The following is a 22,001-nucleotide window of genomic DNA, read 5'->3' as shown; positions in this document are numbered from 1 at the left end:
GTGATTAATTTTGAGTCCTGATAAATTGAATCATTATGATCAATGTATCACTTATTCTATAGTTAAAACATCGATGCTTTTGAGTTTGAATATTTAACAAAGCATGCAAACAAACAGCCGCTTTTATCATGTGCGTGTGTGATCGCGCATGTTCCAGTGATTTATTTCTTATTAGTTTTCTGATAACTTCTCTTTGTTGGTGAAATGATGAGGTTGCATGACGTTGTTCATTAGAACGTAAAGTGCGTGTTTTAGTGACGCGGAGCAGAGCTTCTGGCCCTGACTGTGGAAAACCAGCGCTATTCTGGCCTCGGTGCTACTGGCCCGAGGCTATGAGCCCCGTCCGGCTTTAAAACCTGGCTCGCACCGGCCCGACAGTGGAAATGCGGCTACTGCCTTAGGCATTGTGACAGTGGTTGGTGGGTGGCACCTCTGGGGACCACTGCAACTCCGAGATTCCCTGTCGATTAGCCTGGGGCTGTGATATCCCCAGTTACCATGTGCAGCCGCGAGGAGGGCCGACAGGAGTCTTAGTGATGGAGACGCTGTGCACTGGAAGGGGTCTTTAAATAGTCTTTATTCATCCAAGGATGCATTTTTCTGCAAGTGAATAAAGGCGGCCAGTGTAAATGGGGCTGTTCTTCAGCACCCTGGCATCGTGCACACACCCAGGATACCTGACAAAGATGTCGATGAACTTCCCCTTGTGGTCAGTGATGGCCTGCAGCTGGACTGAGTGGAACAGGTTTCTGTTGAAGTAGCATGGGGCTTCACTTGCTGTGGCTTGATCCGGATGTGGCATCCGTCTATTGCACCAGCCACCATGCAAAAAGCTGAGCAAAAACCTGCCCCCACTTCCTCCAGGTCGTCCAGGGTCGGGAATACAAAATACTGACCACTTCCCTGCTGATTCTGTGCACAATGTCATGCACTGTGGCCTTTGGGATGTCGAAGGCCAGAGATACAACCCGATATGATGCTGCATGAGCCAGCCAGTACAGGAACACCAGCACCTCAATATCCTTTTCCCAGCCATGGTCAGAGTCTGACTTCAACGATGATGGACATGATGGACTGTCGTGAAAGCCGGAGGCTGAGGCGATGGTCAGATCCATCTTCGAAGTATAGTCGAAGCATTGGCACAGCAGCATTCAGGTGGCAGTAGGTTGTAGGGCTCACAGTCTGTAAATGTGTATTTACTTTTTTTTTATATTATGTATATATTATTTATATTGTATATATTGTATCTATTTGTAATATTTATTTAACGTAAGTATATATTGTATTCATTCTCTTTCTCTCTCTCTCTCTCTCTCTATATATATATATATGTATGCATTAATTCAAGTTTATTCTTTTTTTTTCGTGTTTCTTGTTTGTCCTGTGTATTTTTAATTATTCATAACAATAAACTACTTAATTTCGTTGATCTAAATCAACCTCTGTCACGGTGTTTATAGACATCTCTTCTTATTCTGAGGTAAAAATTTTAAGCTATAGGTGATTATACTTAAGTTATTTTATAAACATTGTATAAGCTGTCGACGAAGGCGTGATCTACGAGCAGCTGACCTATTCCTCCTCTGAGCTGTTGATCCTATCAACGTTAAAACGCAGATGAAAGCGGTAACAACTACAATAATTAATATTAATTAATTAAACAATTGCTGATGTTCGCGCAGTCGAGTGGGCTCTTTACATTTTCGCGCTGTTGTGAAGACGCACGTCACGTGACGACACCAACATGGAGGATGTTATATGCCCGAGTTCCATTCATACTACCCACATTCATACTATATAGAACATTCTGTTCTAACGGTCGAGTAGAACAATTCAAATTCAAATACCCAGTACGCAGTATACGATTTCGGACGTAGTGCAGGTCTTTCTTCCTTTCGTCGCTTCGCTCCAGTCCAGTGGGAGGCGCTAAACACACACGTTTGTTTGACAAACACCAGTAAACCTCAGAGGAAGAAGTTCAGTTTCACCGACGTCATGGCGTCTCTGTTGTTGTTATGTCGGTGTGCTGCCTTAATACAAACGGTTAGACAAGTTTCTAAGAGAAAAAAAAATACAGATTTTGCATCAGTTCGGTAAATACCTGTAATATCCTCGTCCTCACAGTCGTGACTGAGTTTTGAAGCGAGCAGGAATATCTAGAGGAGTTTATCATCTGAACTGAGATCTGCTGCTGTGAAGATGGAGTTTGTGAAAGAGGAGAGAGAAGAGAACACGAGTGAACCAGAAACCAGCAGAATAAAACAGGAGGGAACAGAAATAAAAAACGAGGAACCAGAAACCTGGGCAATAAAACATGAGGAACCAGAAACATGCAGAATAAAACACGAGGAAACAGAAATAAAACATGAGGAACCAGAAACCTGGACAATAAAACACGAGGAACCAGAAATAAAACATGAGGAACCAGAAACCTGGAGAATAAAACACGAGGAAACAGAAACCTGGAGAACAAAACACGAGGAAACAGAAATAAAACATGAGGAACCAGAAACCTGGAGAATAAAACACAAGGAAACAGAAATAAAACAGGAGGAACAAGGAGGTTGGTGTTTATTCTTCATTAATTTTTAATGAATGTTTGTGGTACATTAGGCTTACAAAGCTTTTTTCTGGGTATTTTTGAGCCCTGGAGAATTTTTTTGTAGACATATGTGTGTGTGTGTATTTTTTTTTTTTTTTTTTTAGTTATTAAGCATATTAATAACTTAAGTGTGATAACACTGTAATCGGCACAATCTGTGCAACAATAATATGCTGTGCAGCATGGATGTAGAATACATGTTTGTGTTTTTGAAAAAACAAAGTTTATTTGTGGTTAGTGAAAAATGTATTTTAAGTCACTGATATAAGGCCATGATACACGTACAGAACATTTGTTCACAAAACATAATAATATTCCGATCTCATGATAAATGTTATTTTAAATAATGTGTATTACCAGACAGTTGAACAGTATTTTTTTCTACTATCAAATGTGCACCAGCTACTGTTTGGTTACCCACATTCATCAAAATATCTTTTTTCTTTTGTGTTCACCACAAGAAAGATATTAAAGGGTTAGTTCACCCAAAAATGAAAATTAAGCCATGTTTTACTCACCCTCAAGAACTCTTTAGGTGTATATGACTGATTTATTTCAGATTAATCCAATCTGACTTATATAAATAATTATCCTGGCTCTTCCAAGCGTTAGAATTGGAGTAAGAGGGTGTTTTTGTTCAATAGTCCAAAAGTAGTCAAATAAAGCATGCGCATCTGTAATAAAAATAGATGAATAAAGGCTTCCTGTAGGGAATCTGTGATTTTGTAAGAAAAGCATCCATATTTTAAATGGTATAAACACTTTTTCCTCACTTCTCCTGACTGTCATATATTCAAGCCGTTCTGGGCAGATGACGTAGGACACACATGCACTTGTGATTAGTGATGAACATGGAAGCGTGGATGAGAGACACCAAAACAAATCGCTGGTCACTAACTAGAAGCATTAGCCTAATTAGGAGGATTTCAATGTAAGCCAAGTAGAGACTGGTTTTCCTTTGCTAAAGTAAGGAAACTTTGTTCTTGTAAACAATATTTGTGAGACTCTCATATCTCAGAGGCATGTGCTCGATGCCTACGTCTTACGTCAGCCTCCAGAACGGCTTGCACATATGACAGTAGAGCCACGTTTCCACCACAGGAACTTTACCCAGGAACTAGAGACTTTGGGCTATACTTGTACTCGGTGTGTTTCCACTGCAGGAACCAGGAACTAAATAAAGTTCTGGTAAAAAAAAATTGCCCCTCAGAAAGTCGCTGCTGGCGAGGTAGAACTTTTTCAAAGTTCTGGAGAAAACTGAAGATGAACACCGAGCCGAGCCAGATAACGAACAAAAGACTCGTTCACGAGTTAAGAACCGGTTGCATCGGTTTTCGGATCACCAGTAGTTCTTTCGGACAGTTCGATTCAATAACCCGGTTGAAGAAAACGGTTCACTGGTTCTTTTGCGCTCGACGTCATGGCGTCATTTGCGATGATTGCCCTTGATTCAAGCCTTCGGTTTACCCGCGCTCATAACACTAGCACAGAATCAGTTCAGAAACAATCACCAAAAGAATCAGTTCAGTTTAGATGCTCTGTGTGTCGGTCTGCTTCACGCTGAATCACACATGCGCAGTATCAGCAGCTCCTCGATTCTTCTTATCTGGCTCGGCTCGGTGTTCATCTTCAGTTCTCTCTTCACAGCAGTTCAGTCAGTTTTCTGTTTGAGTGCATGCATTACTCCGGGATATTGGTTTGTTTTAACTCAGATGGAGTGTCAGCCACATTAAAAAAGTAAACGGCTTAAGTCATCTGTGGATTAATGCGTATTCGAGATGTGAACCGTTTGAAAGGATTCAGTTCGATTTGGTGAACTGAATGATTAGTTTGCGAACCGGATATCCAGACTGCTTTGTTTTGAACTATCTCTCACAACAGACACGGAAGAGAAGACAATGCTGAATAACGTCATCGTTTTTGCTATATTTGGACCAAAATTGATTTTCGATGCTTCAAAAAATTCTAACCGACCCTCTGATGTCACATGGACTGCTTTGATTAATGTTTTTCTTACCTTTCTGGACATGGACAGTATACCGTACAAACAGCTTCAATGGAGGGACTGAGAGCTCTTGGACTAAATCTAAAATATCTTAAACTGTGTTCCAGAGATAAACAGAGGTCTTACGGGTTTGAAACAACATGAGGGTAAGTTATTAATTACATAATTTTGGTATCTGGGTCAACTAACCCTTTAAGCCGCAAAAGTTATGAATAAAAAAGAAATATGAATCCTGCATGTTCTGTGCGTCTTTGAATGATCGAATGGTAGAGACGTGCGGGTTTTTTTACTACATAGATTGAAGTGCGTGACGCTTGCATTAATTTCAGCATCTGAGCTTCAGAGTTCTCTCTCTATCAAGCGATCTGAACTTTTCGATTCATGTCAATGTACGCACAGCGCACCTGTATTTGACACTCTGTAAAAACTCTGTGAAGGCGCACGACTCACCGTCGCTTTCTCACACATGCAAAGAGAGAGAGAGCGAGAGTCTTACCACGCTGAATCAACACGCTACATGTAAACTATATTCTTTGTTGTCTTCTCATCAAAATAATGGAGCTCATTTAGAATTATTTATATTTTTCGAACAAAAAGAAGATATTTTTCCAGTAGTGGGCGGAGCTAATGCGCAAATGGCAATTTCATTGGCTGGCATTTATCTATTACGGTCCCTGTTTTGATTTCAGCAAATCAGTTTGACCAAACGCATACAACGTGATTAATATTCATGAACCCAGCAGCTCATCAATTAATAGTGCATTGTATATTGTTAGTATGGTGGTAGAATTATTAGCAGTATTATCTTTTAATCTTTTTTATCTTTTTTTATTATCTGGGAAGTCGTGGCCTAATGGTTAGAGGGTTGGACTCCCAATCGAAGGGTTGTGAGTTCTAGTCTCGGGCTGGACGGAATTGTGGGTGGGGGGAGTACATGTACAGTTCTCTCTCCACCTTCAATACCACGACTTAGGTGCCCTTGAGCAAGGCATCGAACCCCCAACTGCTCCCCGGGCGCCGCAGCATAAATGGCTGCCCACTGCTCCGGGTGTGTGCTCACAGTGTGTGTGTGTGTGTTCACTGCTCTGTGTGTGTGCATTTCGGATGGGTTAAATGCAGAGCACAAATTCTGAGTATGGGTCACCATACTTGGCTGAATGTCACTTCACTAATAATAATTAATATGATCTATTACTTTTTTTTTGTTTTTACAGAAACCCTCAATGACCAAAAATATCTTAAGCATCACCACCAGTCTTAAGTTCAGTTAAAATGACAAATATGCATTCATTAAAAGTTCATTTTTACATAAAGGCATTGTGCTGCTAAATATAACTATTATTTAGTCAAATGTATATGATACTGCTACTACTGTTGAAAAAATTCATAACTTTATTTTTTTTAAAGAAATAAATCACAAAATATTTCTTCCATGTTTTAATTTTAATAGTAAATCCCCTTTATTTACCAAAAATAAAATGTTTAAATTTCACACATTAAAAGACAAATTAAATTTGGGTGAAACTTGTTTACTGGTTTTCATAATTATATAATTTGTAGAAAAACTTTAAACACAATTGTAAATAAGTATAAAGAATGGCATTGGCTTTATTGTTAGTGATAAAAAGTTTTAATTTTAATAATTTGTTTTGGTACCGAGAACCGTGGATTTTCACTGGTATCGGTACAGAATACTGAAATTTTGGTACCATGACAACACTAGTTGTTAATAAGTTTAATTCAGCTTGTAAATTTTTTCACAAAACTTTTTTCTCATCCGTTAAATATATTTTTTACCCATTAAAACAAATTGCTCTGTAATTGAAAGTACTTTTTACAATCATTTACAGCATAGTTTAGGATAAACATCAGGAAAACAACATCAGTTTGATTCCAGCGCTGCCTCCATGTGTTCTGGGGTCTTCAGGAGGTGAGTCTCTTGGTGAATGGCCAGCACCTCCTCAGAGACCCCTGCAATACAGGGGTCCAGTCTGATTTAGAGAAAGAAGGAAAAGAGGAATTGTTTAGCGCTATGAAAACGTAATTAGAAGAAATATTGAGATACTTAAGTAAACCACTTTTAGTAACTACAAATACCATATGTTTAAAACCCCAAAAATGAAAATAACAAACCTGGAACAACTTAAGGGGGAGCAAAGGATCACAGAATTGTCATTTTTGGCTGATCTATCCTTTAAGTAAAAGTATTATCTTGCATACTCCAATATACATAAGGTATTGAGAGTAAAAGTAAAGGTATGTACAGTCTTATTCTGAAAAATAATTTGTCAGGATGGTTTTACATTAATATTACTTCTGCACTACTGTGTATGTTGCAGTTTACTTCTAAATATGTTCAATGTAGGGCTGGGTGATATGGCCTTAAAATAAAATCTCTGATTTAAATTTTTTAAATTCGATTTCCGATTTTTTTCTGATTTTCCCCCCTACTTAAGGAAAGCAATAAGTACAAACACCAGACAACAAAATTTTGCTTTTATTTAATCAAAAGTAGGGCTGCTCCGATCACGATCGGCCGATCGTTAATTCGCATCTCGTCAGTAAAGCCGGTTTTCTAATCAGCGGTATATTCCCTCAGGTGCGTGATTTCACATAGAGCAGCTGTTACTACACAGAGCCGTTTGTTAACTGAGAAGATCCGCAAATAAACGCTGAAAATGAAGTGGATTTGCGCATCTTCTCGGTTAACAATGGCTCCTTGTAGGAACAGCTGCTCGATGCCAAGATGGCGGCACGATAGCAGTTTCATGCGTGTCTCTGTTTTTTTTGGAGTCCTGTCTTGGGTCTTATCTCAAGTGCTAAGCAGCTTTTAAATGTTCCTAAGTTCTGTGGGTTTTATACAGGGATGGCGAATTGTAGTTTTTATTGACGTCTAGCAGTCGGGCAGCTTTATGGAGTAATTTCACCAGTTGAAGGATCGGTCAGGGCGACAACGTGCAGTGACTGGGTCAGCCGGCTGCACAATTGCGTGTATAACGGCTTTGATGCTGGTTCTTTGTCAGTGGCCGCAGAGGCTCGTCTCCGGTGGTGTGAATGCGATCAGCAAAAGGTTGGTGGTTTCCTTCATCCGACTGCTTGACCTGCTTGACCTGCTCGACCTTGCATTCGAGCTGGTCCATCGTTGGACTTCGATCTCAGGCTTCAGAGGATCCGCCAGAGCGACTTCGCCTTCTGATCCGAGGTTGCTGTGTGCCCTAAACAATTTTTACGCCGGGTGTGAGGTGGTGGATTCCTATCTTCAGATATAAATCTCAGGTGACTGTTTCGCCTCCTTCTCCCTTTCTGCTGACGGTATTTCTGGACGCTGAAGATCTTTCAATGTTAAAAAGCCTCTTTCACGAACATTGATTTTATTGCTTTTATTAGGCCCCCCTCTGCTGTTAATGAGACCCTATCGACTTTAATTGAAGTGTTGTCTAAGTTAAATAATTCCGAAATAATCTTATTTGGTGATTTAAATTGGGATTGGCTCAGCGACAAATCAGATAATTTTAAGTCGGCTTGTAATTCTCTAAATTTAGTACAACTCATTGATAGCCCCACCAGATTTAATCCATCTAAGCCTAATAGTGACACTCTGTTAGATGTCATTCTCACTAACAGGGCTCATAAGTATATAGCAATAGGTGTGTTTGTAAATGATCAAAGCGATCATTGTGCAATAGGATGTGTTAGAAACACCAAATTACCTAAACTTAAGGGTCTCGCTGTTTCTAGACACTATTTTAAACATTTTTCAGAGCAGGCATTTTTATCTGACTTGGCAAGACTGAATTGGGATCATGTTGCATTGATTCCTACTCTTGATGAAGCTGTTGATTTTTTTCAGCAACAGTTTCTATTGATTGCCAATAAACACAATCCTTTTAAAAAGCATAGAATAAAGAATAGGGACAATCCTTGGTTTTCTCAAGAACTAGCCCAGTTAATTCATTTAAGAAATAAAAAGTGGTCCCTTGCAAGGAGGTCCAGCAGTAATGTAGATTGGCAACGTTTTAGAACTTTGAGAAATAAATGTACCTCAGCTATTCGGGCCTCTAAATCAAATTATTATCTTAATGCAACTACTGATAACTTTAACAATTCTTCTAAATTCTGGAAAACAATTAAATTATTGCAGAACAAAAAAGTTTCAGACTTTCCCCAGAAATTGATCATTGGAAATGTAACCATCACAGATAAAAGTGACATTTTAAATGCCTTTAATGCACACTTTGAGAAGGCAGGTCATCTATTTGATCAGCAGTTTCCATCAATTTCAAGGGATGATTCAACACATTTTTTGGCACCTAATAAATTTTCTATCTCTGATTTGTCATTTGATTTTGAAGCCCTACAAGTTCAAGATGTTATGAAATTATTAAATTCTATAGACACAAAAAAGGCACCTGGACCTGATGGTCCAGATCCCTTTTTGTTAAAGGTGGATGCACCGGTTATAGCTGAGCCTATTACTCATATTTTTAATATGTCATTAAGTTCTAATCAGATCCCAGCAATCTGGAAGCAAGCTTACATTACTCCCCTATTCAAGTCTGGTGATCGATTTGACATGAATAATTTTAGACCCATCTCTAATCTTCCTGTTCTTTCTAAAATATTGGAATCTTTAGTTGCTACCCAACTTGAATCACATTTGCACTCACATAATATTTTAAATGAAATGCAATCCGGGTTCCTGTCGGGGCACAGTACAATATCCGCCACTTTAAAAGTAATGGATGACATCAAAGAGGCCATGGACAGTAAACTTAGCTGTGTTTCTCTGTTCATAGACCTCACAAGGGCGTTTGATACTGTGGACCATCCATTACTGGTTAATACCCTGCTGAGAGCTGGCATTGGATGTAATGCAGTCAAATGGTTCCATAGTTATTTGACCAATCGTTCACAAATGGTCAAATATGGCAACGATTTGTCAAACCCAGTCCTTGTAACTAAGGGTGTTCCACAGGGTTCTGTTTTGGGTCCCTTGCTTTTCCTAGTTTATATTAATAATGTTTGTGATAATCTTAATTTTTGTAAATATCACCTTTATGCAGATGATACAATTCTGTATTCCTGTGCCCCCACAGGAAGTTGATTTAACTACTAGAAAAGACTGGATGTGAATATCTTGATGTATGGAATAAATAGACACATGTAAACACATATCTAAAATAAGCGGACATACACAAATTTAATATCTATGCAGAATGTTTTAATTTACTTTGTGCTTGCTTTGCCTGGCATTATCATAGAAACACATGTGATGGCTTGTTGGAAAGGTGGGGTTGTGCTGAATCCAGCAATACCAAATATGTAAATATATAATAAAAGAGAAGTGTTCTGTCACTCAATGTATGAGGTGTCCAAAATGAATGAAAATGGAACACTGACATAATTGAGTCCAAACCCATTCATTATCAGTGGTGAGAAGAATGTTGAGAAATTCAAATATAAGAGACATCAAAAAATATTTAATATGGCACCTTGTACTATATGGAAACAAAGATTGAAATCGAAAGATAACACCTTACCATAGCACAAACAGGAGACCAGGAGTTTTAACTTAATTAACTTTTTAATAAAACTATAACTTAACTTCACACAATAAAACTTAAATTACTGTCTTAAATAAAACAAATGGCAATCTAACTAAAGAAACAAACTCTTTGGGGAAATGAGCCCTGTCTTCTCAGGCTGTTTAGTTTATTTTCTAGCAGCAACCATTTGGAACATCAACTGCTTTTGGTAACCATTGGAGAAGGGTTGGCTGCAGACTTGCTCTTGCACTCTCAGACACTGCTTCTGCTAGCGACGTCACTTGCAGTCTTTTTCTTTTATTTTGTTCTATTTATTGATAACTTTTTGTTTGAATTTCCCAACATTTTATAACAGTTTCCATGTGGCGAAGACTAGAAAAAATAAACTAAATTACAATATCAATTGCAATCGCTACTTGCACTCTCCGCTACCTGTGACTTCACTTGCAATCAACACAAATCTTGCATGTTGCCAGTGGAGACAAGACGCTGTGGTTGTGATTAAACGATTAAAACTAATTTAGTACTATAACGTACAGGGTCCTGCAAGAAAAAGACAAGCACAGACCTTGGCCACAGAACAGCAGAATATGAACGCAATGCACAAAGTCTTTCGTTAAGCGTTTTCCTCCTGTAGAAAAAACCTAACACTTAATATGGCATAATGTATTCAGACACATTAAGTTCAATTAAAAGACCAAATTCGATATATAGTTATTATTCAATGTACTACAAGGCACGCAGATGGCTATGAACACAATGTGCAAACTTTGTCCTCCCATACAACATAACGCTTAATGTGGCCTAATAACAGACTAAGATGATAAAGAAAAATTAGTAGGCCTAGGCTAGCCTATATGTCTTGTTGTTGACTCTAAGTATATACAGACCAGCAAATATGAACGGGCATTATGCATGTGATTTTAAAAGGATCAACTCCGTACAGGCAAGCAGACGAGTACAGAGCGCAGTGCGTTAAATTGTACATTAAACGTTTTCCTCCTATAGAAAATCATTATAAATAAAACACATAATGTAGGTTAATGGACAAAGACAGTGATTTAAAAAAGTTGTAGACAGTTTATTCTATACGGAAAAATGCTTAATGTGAAACTTTGCGTGTTGCGTTTATTCTGGGCTCACCTGCTTGCCTGTACATATTAGTTATGTATTTTAATAAAGTAGAGAAGCATGAGTTTGGCCTTTCTCATCTATGATCTATGTTCATTATGCCACATTTTGCGGTATGTGAGGAAAATACTATATACATATTCCTTATATTAATAAACTGTACATTTAATTTGATATTTTAATAGCATCTTAATATATTAAGCCATGTTAAGTGTTTTTTTTCTACGCTTAGCTAGAGACTTTGTGCAAATGTTCATATTCTGGTGTTCTGGCCATGGATTTGCTGATCTTGTCTTTTTCTTGCAGGACCCTGTACGTTATAGTACTAAATTAGTTTTAATAATTTAATCACCACCACAGCGTCTTGTCTCCAGTGGCAACATGCACGATTTGTGTTGATTGCAAGTGAAGTCACAGGTAGCGGAGAGTTCAAGTAGCAATTGCAAGTGACATTGTAATTTAGTTTCTTTTTTCTTGTCTTCACCACCTGGCTTTATAAAATGTTGGGAAATTCAAACGAAAAGTAATAAAAAAAATAAACAAAATAAAAAATAAAGACTGCAAGTGATGTCACTAGCGGAAGTGCAAATGTCTGAGTGTGCAAGTCTGAGAGTGCAAGTACAAGCCTGCAGCCAGACCCTCTTGAAACATTTTGGGGTCAACCCCCCATGATGTTACAACTGCAACACACCACTCATCCACATTGTCATCAGTGACAAAGTGGGTCATATTTGGACAGTCAGGGCAAGAGCAAAACCTGGTGCAGGTCAAGCCCACAGAAAGACACTGGCATTTGGTGGCATCGGCACAGTTTCCATCTTTACAGTAGAGGTGGGTGAGGTCTCTAACTCCTTTAGGTGCTGGTGCCTTCTGGAACATCACAGATTGAATGCAGCCACCTTCTCTGAGCCTCCATCCTCTACCAACTGGGTTCCAGAGAAGAGTTTTGGCCAGGTGGCTGTGATGCCACACTGCTGTTTGGTACACGGCTCTCAGCACATGTTGCTGGAAGCCATCTTCTGTTGGGGGTAGATTTGCTGCTGACACCTCAGCTCATCCAGGTTGGTGCTAGGATGCCCATCTTGGTGCCTCTTCTTTGTCTTTCAAGATCTTTGATTGAGTGTTGGTGGTCATATCTATCAAAAACTATAACGACACAGCTGTTACCTTCCTTTCCCATTAAAGTTGCGATCTTTTTCCAGACACAGTCACCCAGGTCATTGTATGTTTGAAAGGCTGAATCATTGAGCATTTGTGGAGCATTACCGAAGCATTACAGCTATGGATTTTTAACAAAACAAGCCTACTCAAATGTATCTTACCTAACGATTTTCATTCGTTATTGTAAGAAATGAAAAAAAAAAAAAAACAGAGTTATGCAAAGATAGGCTTACTTGGCGCCAGTAGACAGACTTTTTTCTCCCATAAATAAAACCTGTTAGCCTACTTGGGGCATTTTACATGCACAGTGCCAACTTTGAGTCAGTAAAATAATAATAAAAACAATAATTTAATGCTGGTATCCAAAACATTTAATTCAATACAAGTAGAATTAGAAATTAGATACATTTTAAAACTTCAATGCACATGTATAATAAGCCTAGTAATAATAACCCTAGTACTATCGATCATAACATACTTCTACAGAGACTGGAAAACTGGGTCGGGCTTTCTGGGATGGTACTCAAATGGTTCAGGACATACTTAGAAGGGAGAGGCTATTATGTGAGTCTAGGAGAGCATAAGTCTAAGTGGACGTCCATGACATGTGGAGTGCCACAAGGGTCAATCCTTGCACCGCTCTTGTTTAGCCTGTATATGCTTCCACTAAGTCAAATAATCAGAAAGAACCAAATTGCCTATCACAGCTATGCTGATGATACCCAGATTTACCTAGCCTTATCTCCAAATTACTACAGCCCAATAGGAGGATCTTTGATGACATCTTTGTACGCATACGCGAGTGGTTGTGTGGCAACAAAACAAACAGTATGGCGGGCTGTAAAGACGCAACGAGCACTTTCAAGTGAGTTAAGGCCCGTTCACACCAAGCACGATAACTATAAAGATAACTATAAAGATAACGATATTAGCGTCCACACCAGCGAACGATATTGTCTGTGTATTTTAAGCGGACGCCGCACGTCTGCTGCTTTAAATTCTCGAGCTCATTACAGAAGGATTGATTCTGATTGGTTGGCAATGTTTTATCGTTAATCAGGGGGGAAAAATCTTTCTGAAAGTGATTCCAACGATATCGTTTCTCTGTGCCTTTATCGTTATAGTTATGGCTATTCTTTAATATTGAGAACGATTTTTAGAACTATATCTTTATCGTTATCTTTATAGTTATCGTGCTTGGTGTGAACGGGCCTTTAGCGGGCAAAATCCTCAATATATAAGCACTTTAACATCTGAAGACCGGAGGAGGTTTGGAGAGAAGCTCAAAATTTGTATTAGTGACAAAATCGAAGTTATTCAAAGCCCATATGAGATCTGGGATGACAAAAAACGTTGGTCCGACTCGCCCGTGTCTTGGCCACCAATCTGCTGGGGAGACATTTATTCTTATTTAATAGAAACCCCTGGACCCTTCACTCATGAAAAATTAAATGCTTTCAAAAGTCTGAAGGCCTATGATTATTTTGTTTCTCGAAAAGTTGGGCCAATCTTTTCTGCCAAACAGAAAGCAGTGATCATGCTAAAAGCAGAGGTTAGACTTGGCCAAGCAGAGTCACAGCATGATTCGCATCTCCCGTGGGTGATCGCCAAAGAGAACGGCGAAATAATCACTGCTCACTGCGACTGCAAAGCCGGTTAAGTCTGCATTGATCAGTGTTCTTATTTACTTATTTATTTACTGAAAATGTAGTGACTGTTGTACCAATTCAATTGTTTTCAGTGTGAGACTTTCAATGGCGTCTGTACTAATGGTGAAAAATTGTATATCACAGCTTACACATTTCTCCTTCTTTCAAATCCAGTCTTGGAGAAACATGCAGTCGTGTAGCAGCTTTAATGTTTAAAGTAGAAGCAGCTGTCAGGATAGGACTTACAAATGCTGCATGTACTAGTGAGGCTTGCAGCAAAGCACAGCTACAGAATGATGTGAGGAACATAGTCTGGGTGCTGTGGATCGCGGTTTGGGACAACTGAATCATAACGCGAAAAGTAAACATATGACTCGGTTGATTTGACTCAGTTTTATTTATTTTTATTCAATCTTCTATAAATACATCACTAAGACTTACCATGAACAAAATGTGCCTCACAAACTCGATCAGAAGCTGCAGGCTTTCTTCGGAACGTCCAGGTTCAATCGCCTAATTGCAAGCAACCATTTCTTTCATTTTTCGCTATCCTTTTCGGAGGGAATTCGAAAAAACTTTTTATCAGGCCCCCAACTAACCGTACAATCGACCACACAGCAAGAGTGAACCATCCTCTTCTCTAAATCCTCCTCCAAACGTGCAAAACAATCAAATTACAGGTATCTAGCGGTGTTTCCTGCCACACGATTCCCATGATGCAACGCGACAAACATAAACAATGACGTCACAAAAGATCCGCCTATTGACTCCCTCTGCCAATGCATTGATAAAATTAATAGTTGGATGTGCCAGAGCTTTCTTCAGCTAAACAAGGAAAAAACTGAAGTCATTGCATTTGGAAACAAACATGAAGTGTTCAAGGTGAAAGCATACCTTGACTCTAGGGGTCAAACAACTAAAAATCATGTCAGGAATCTTGGTGTGATTCTGGAGACCGGTCTGAGTTTCAGTAGTCATGTCAAAGCAGTAGCTAAATCAGCATACTATCATCTCAAAAACATTGCAAGAATTAGATGTTTTGTTTCCAGCCAAGACATGGAGAAACTAGTACATGCCTTTATCACCAGCAGGATGGACTATTGTAATGGGCTCCTCACTGGCCTTCCCAAAAAGACCATTAGACAGCTGCAGCTCATCCAGAACGCTGCTGCCAGGATTCTGACTAGAACCAGAAAATCTGAGCATATCACACCAGTCCTCAGGTCCTTACACTGGCTTCCAGTTACATTTAGGATTGATTTTAAAGTACTTTTACTCGTATATAAGTCACTAAATGACCTAGGACCGAAATATATTGCAGATATGTTCACTGAATATAAACCTAACAGAGAACTCAGATCATTAGGATCAAGTCAGTTAGAAATACCAAGGGTTCACACAAAACAAGGGGAGTCCTCCTTTAGTTACTATGCCGCCTGCAGTTGGAATCAGCTTCCAGAAGAGATCAGATGTGCTAAAACAATAGTCACATTTAAATCTAGACTCAAAACCCATCTGTTTAGCTGTGCATTTATTGAATGAGCATTGTGCAATGTCCGAACTGATTGCACTATATTTTCACTGTTTTTTATGTAAAATCATTTTCTAACTGTTTTTAAATTCATTTTAGTTAAGTTGTTTTTTTTTCATAATTTTAAACGTTTTAAAATTGCTTGTATTTATTTTTATTATTTTTATTCATGATTATTTTACTTTATTTTATGTAAAGCACTTTGAATTACCATTGTGTATGAAATGTGCTATATAAATAAACTTGCCTTGCCTTGCCTAGTAATAAGTAGACATTTAAAATACATCAATAACTGATATCATAGTTTAAAATAGATAAAATCAGAGTTAAGGCTTGCTTTATGTGTTGCTCGACGAGGATTTCTCAATCGTTGCGACTTTAAATCCAGAGGACACAAAATGCCGTGGAAGTTCCTGCCGCGGAGTGAAGAAGAGATTGCGTTACGAGGATTCTCAGACAGTTGAAGTGTCCAATGGAGTTAAGAGATTTGCTCTCAATCTATTTTCAACACTTTAGATTGTTTACCACGTGGGGTTTGACCAATAGCATTGAATTGTGAAAAAATATAAAATAGACAAAATTTGGACATGCGAGGATTCTGCCCGTCAGTGACGATATTTTAATAAAGGTGTTCCATTCCAATGTTAACCTGATTCAATTGGATCTGTGGTTCATATGAATTGTATAGTATACTGTGCCTTATGAAATGTATCATTATTAAATGTATCATAAATATAGATCAGCACTTACCTAATGTAAGTTACTTTGCAGTAACCATGAATTTGTCAACATTCTTCACACCACTGATAATGTGATTTGGACTTGAGGCTATTTTGTCCAGCGTTCTTTCATTTTGGACACCTCATACATTGAGTGACAGAACACTTCTCTTTTATTATATATTTACATATTTGGTATTGCATATTTGGTACATACAACCCCACCTTTCCAACAAGCCATCATATGTGTTTCTATGATAATGCCAGGCAAAGCAAGCACAAAGTAAATGAAAACATTCTGCATAGATATTAAATTTGTGCATGTCCGCTTATTTTAGATATATGTTAACATGTGTCTATTTATTCCATACATCAAGATATTCACATCCAGTCTTTTCTAGTAGTTAAATCAACTTCCTGACTACAAACATGTCAAGTTTCAAAGCTATCAGAGCTTGTGTGATTGATCTGCATTAGTTTATATGCCTTAACTCCCATACGGACAGGCTATATTTTAGTCCTTTATTGGTTTTGTGGTGTATAACAATATCTGTTAAATTAACAATCTTAGCAGTAAAATATTTTTAGCCAAGAATCCATTTCATATATGGGAGACCTTAGAGATGAAGAAAAACATTGTTGGGTTTAGTTCTACCTCCGGTAGGGGTATCTCGAAAACTAAAGCACTTTTTGACCATTTGTCACTAGCCTACTGTTTTTCCTTGGCTTCAAGAAAACGTTTATTTGTTAGCCTTTTTCTGTCACAGATTGATTATGGGGATACTATTTACAGATTTGCCTCTCTGTCCACCTTGTCCAAACCTGACCCCCTTTATCACTCTGCTCTCAGATTCATCACAAATTCTAGTTTTAAGACACATCATTGTTTACTTTACAGTTTGGTTGGATGGTCATCTCTGCATTTGCGCAGGCTTGAACATTGGTATATTTTAATTTACAAAGTTATTTTAGGAAAACTTCCAAAATATTTATATAGGAAAATTGTATCATTTCAAAGCTCCTACAATCTCAGGTCATATAAATGGTTACAGTTTAAAGTGCCGGCTATTAGAACAGAGGTTGGAAAGCTAAGCCTGTTCTATTATGGCCCCTGGTCCTGGAGTGAAGTGCAGACTAAACTTAAACTACAATCCCTCATCTCTTTAGGTGATTTTAAACATAGAATAAAAGAATTGGTCATTGCTAAGTGCAGATGTTTTGACAATTCCACTTCCACTTAAAAGTATTATTAATATGATTTTATTAATGTTGTTTCTTTGAACAGTATTATATAGGGTATTAGGTAATACCTAATTGTTTATGCTGCTGTATTCTTTGTTGTATCTATTGATGATGTTGGTTTTGTCTGTGGGTTGTTATCTGTTTAATCCTGCTATCTGACCCTGTCTTGGCTAGGTCTCACTTGTAAAAGAGGTTTTAACCTCAATGTGACTTTCCTAGTTAAATAAAGGTTAAATAAAAAATAAAAATTTCCTACCTGTGACAATACAATGGGGAAAATGTTGGAATTGTTGGAATTTATATTAAGACCCCGCTATTGTTGGGTTAATAACTTCATCTACTCAGAAGCTAGATTGTTAACTGTCTTTATTAAATTAATTCTCAATGAACAGAAAATAACCCTGGCTGGCACTGCTTGGCACAGCTGCTGTTGTTCTGGAGCATATGCAGCAAAAATATCTAAGATAAATTGGCTGTTTATTCTTAAACCAATCAGCGAGCTCGAATAGTGGAAGCATAGTTACGGTTTAATATTTATTTTTTCTTATTTAATTATATAGGAAATTATTTTAATGTCTTTTATTATTATATAAGTTATTTTATTATAATTTTTACATTTGAACAATAACATTATTTCCATTATTTTTATCGAGCCGAGCCAGATAATGAACAAAAGATTGACCATTGGTGATCATTGGCTGAGCCTTTGCCATTCTGGTTATTCTTCTATCCATTTTGATGGTTGTCTTCCGTTTTCTTCCACGTCTCTCTGGTTTTGCTCTCCATTTTAAGGCATTGGAGATCATTTTAGCTGAACAGCCTATCATTTTTTGCACCTCTTTATAGGTTTTCCCCTCTCTAATCAACTTTTTAATCAAAGTACGCTGTTCTTCTGAACAATGTCTTGAACGACCCATTTTCCTCAGCTTTCAAATGCATGTTCAACAAGTTTTGGCTTCTTCCTTAAATAGGGGCCACCTGATTCACACCTGTTTCTTCACAAAATTGATGACCTCAGTGATTGAATGCCACACTGCTATTTTTTTGAACACACCCCTTTCAACTAATTCAACTAATTGCCCAATTGCACAGCCTTAAGAGCGTGCATATCATGAATGCTGGGTCTCATTTGTTTTCTGAGAATCTACTGAACCTACTGGTAACTTGTTTGCCACGTAGCAATAAAAAAATATACGAAAAACCTTGATTATTCTGGTTAGTCACATTGTACTGCTATTATTTTGAACAATACTGTATATACACATACAGTCGGTCAGTTTGACCCCAGGGTCTTTAAGCTGTATAAAACAATAACTAAATAAATTTTACTTGGGCTGTGATGGTGGCAGATTTTTACCACTTTATCACCATCACAGCCCTAGACAAGACTGTTCAGCTTTTAACAATATACCAATTTTTTATTTTAGAGTTCATTGAAGAAAAAGAGGACAATGAAGAATACAGTGAAGTTGAGGAGAAAAATAATGTCAAAACTGGTGGGAAAACTTTGAGTTGCTCTCAAACCAAACAGAAAGATTTAAAGAAAAAAAGAGTTAAGGTATCTTTCACCTGCACTCAGTGTGGAAAGAGTTTCACATGTAAATCAAATCTTAAGCATCACATGAAAGTTCATACTGGAGAGAAACCATTCACTTGCAATCAGTGCGGGAAGATTTTCACACAATCATCAAACCTTAAGGATCACATGAACATCCACACTGGAGAGAAACCTTTCAAGTGTTCACACTGTGACAAGAGATTCAGTCATACAGTCAATCTGAAAACACATGAGAGGATCCACACTGGAGAGAAACCTTACAAGTGTTCACACTGTGACAAGAGATTCAGTCATTTATCAAGTCTGAAAAAACATGAGAGGATCCACACTGGAGAGAAACCTTACAAGTGTTCACACTGTGACAAGAGATTCATTCAGTCAGGAAATCTGAAAACACATGAGAGCACTCACACAGGAGAGAAACCTTACAAGTGTTCACACTGTGACAAGGGATTCGCAGTGTCAACAGAGCTGAAAACACATGAGATGATTCACAGTGGAGAGAAACCTTACAAGTGTTCACACTGTGACAAGAGATTCAGTGTGTCATCAAATCTGAAAAAACATGAGAGGATCCACACTGGAGAGAAACCTTACATGTGTTCACACTGTGACCAGAGATTCAGTCGGTCAGCAGGTCTGAAAAAACATGAGAGGATCCACACTGGAGAGAAACCTTACAAGTGTTCACACTGTGACAAAGGATTCAGTGATTCGACACATCTGAAAACACATGAGAGGATCCACACTGGAGAGAAACCTTACAAGTGTTCACACTGTGACAAGAGATTCAATCATTTATCAAGTCTGAAAAAACATGAGAGGATCCACACTGGAGAGAAACCTTACAAGTGTTCACACTGTGACAAGAGATTCGGTGTGTCATCAAGTCTGAAAACTCATGAGAGGATTCACACTGGAGAGAAACCTTACAAGTGTTCACACTGTGACAGGAAATTCAGTGATTCATCGAGTCTGAAAAAACATGAGAGGATTCACACTGGAGAGAAAGCACATCACCGCATTGTACGTGGGAAGTGTTCCATTGAGTCATCTGTTATACACAAAAACCAACCACAGTAAGGCCCCGTACACGCAGAGACGCATTTAGATGTATATGTAAATATTTTGTATGGTATATGCGTTTCGTCCAGACGGATCCGGCATTCGGGGCAGTGAAAACCCTATTTTTTTCTTTTTTTTAAACCAGGTCCCAGAGTGGATAAATCTGAAAATGACACCTTTGGGTTTTTGTGTACTGCCAATCCATATGTTTTGTAAAACAATGATGTCATCACCCCACGTCTTGACCATATTCAGACACCGCTACGTCATTTAACACCAACAACAATGGAGGACTACATGTTTGTGCTCATGCTGCAGAAGCTACTGAGCCTGTAAGCTTGATTAAACTTACTAGTAGAGCAGCACGATATTGGAAAACAACTCACATAGCGATGATTTTTCTGATTATTAGGAACACCATAGTAATACAGTGTTTGACCCCCTTTCGCCTTCAGAACTGCCTTAATTCTACATGGCACTGATTCAACAAGGTGCTGAAAGCATTCTTTAGAAATGTTGGCCCATATTGATGGGATAGTTGATGGAGATTTGTGGGATGCACATCCAGGGCACGCAGCTCCCGTTCCACCACATCCCAAAGATGCTCTGTTGGGTTGAGATCTGGTGACTGTGGGGGCCATTTTAGTACAGCGAACTCATTGTCATGTTTAAGAAACCAATTTGAAATGATTTGAACTTTGTGACATGGTGCATTATCCTGCTGGAAGTAGAAAATATCCCCCACACCATTACACCACCACCAGCAGCCTGCACAGTGGAAACAAGGCATGGTGGATCCATGTTCTCATTCTGTTTACGCCAAATTCTGACTCTACTATCTGAATGTCTCAACAGAAATCGACACTCATCAGACCAGGCAACATTTTTCCAGTCTTCAACTGTCCAATTTTGGTGAGCTTGTGCAAATTGTAGCCTCTTTTTCCTATTTGTAGTGGAGATGAGTGGTACCCGGTGGGGTCTTCTGCTGTTGTAGCCCATCCGCCTCAAGGTTGTGCGTGTTGTGGCTTCACAAATGTTTTGCTGCATACCTTGTTTGTAACGAGTGGTTATTTCAGTCAAAGTTGCTCTTCTATCAGCTTGAATCAGTCAGACCATTCTCCTCTGACCTCTAGCATCAACAAGGCATTTTCTCCCACAGGACTGGGCATACTGGATGTTTTTCCCTTTTCACACCATTCTTTGTAAACCCTAGAAATGGTTGTGCGTTAAAATCCCAGCAACTGAGCAGATTGTGAAATACTCAGACCGCTCCGTCTGGCACCAACAACCATGCCACATTCAAAATTGCTTAAATCATCCTTCTTTCCCATTCTGACATTCAGTTTGGAGTTCAGGAGATTCTTGACCAGGACCACACCCTTAAATGCATTGAAGCAACTGCCATGTGATTGTGGATTACAGACTTGCTCCCACTAGACCCGATGCAACAGAGAGCGGCGCTGGACAAGACTTCTGTGTGTGTGTGTGTGTGTGTGTGTGCAGGATACAGGAAAATAAAATGATTCATGGGACTCCACAAATTAGAAATATCTAAACATAAAATTTGTTAAAAAAGGTTAAATTTCTTCCTTTTAATATTCCTTTGAATAAAGCAAGTTTGTCGTTATTGTTGCTGTTTTCATTTCAAATAAATAAAACATTGAACCACAAACTAAGCATTTGTTTTAACCTGTTAAGTGTCACCCGTCCACTCTGTGGGATGCCTACATTTACTTCACTATATTACAATTAAATCTAATCTAATCTAATCTTGACAAACTATATATTGTTG

At 38.4% G+C, this 22,001-nt stretch overlaps 1 protein-coding gene across 1 annotated transcript in view; it reads left to right on the top strand.

Annotated features, from left to right (window-relative positions):
• The window catches only part of LOC113074875 (zinc finger protein 845-like), a gene marked incomplete at its 5' end in the record, with an annotated part of 48,904 nt that extends 28,570 nt beyond the window's left edge, over window positions 1-20,334 (top strand). The window contains one exon of the mRNA XM_026247599.1: window positions 19,145-20,334. Within this exon, the coding sequence (XP_026103384.1) occupies window positions 19,145-20,227 (1,083 nt within the window). The remainder of the gene's footprint in view (window positions 1-19,144) is intronic.
• Window positions 20,335-22,001: the final 1,667 nt, after the last annotated feature.

Source organism: Carassius auratus, unplaced genomic scaffold (genome assembly GCF_003368295.1).
Source record: "Carassius auratus strain Wakin unplaced genomic scaffold, ASM336829v1 scaf_tig00015585, whole genome shotgun sequence".
NCBI classification, from domain to species: domain Eukaryota; kingdom Metazoa; phylum Chordata; class Actinopteri; order Cypriniformes; family Cyprinidae; genus Carassius; species Carassius auratus.
Note: the sequence above shows the minus strand (reverse complement) of the source record. Positions and strands in the feature narration are given on the sequence as shown.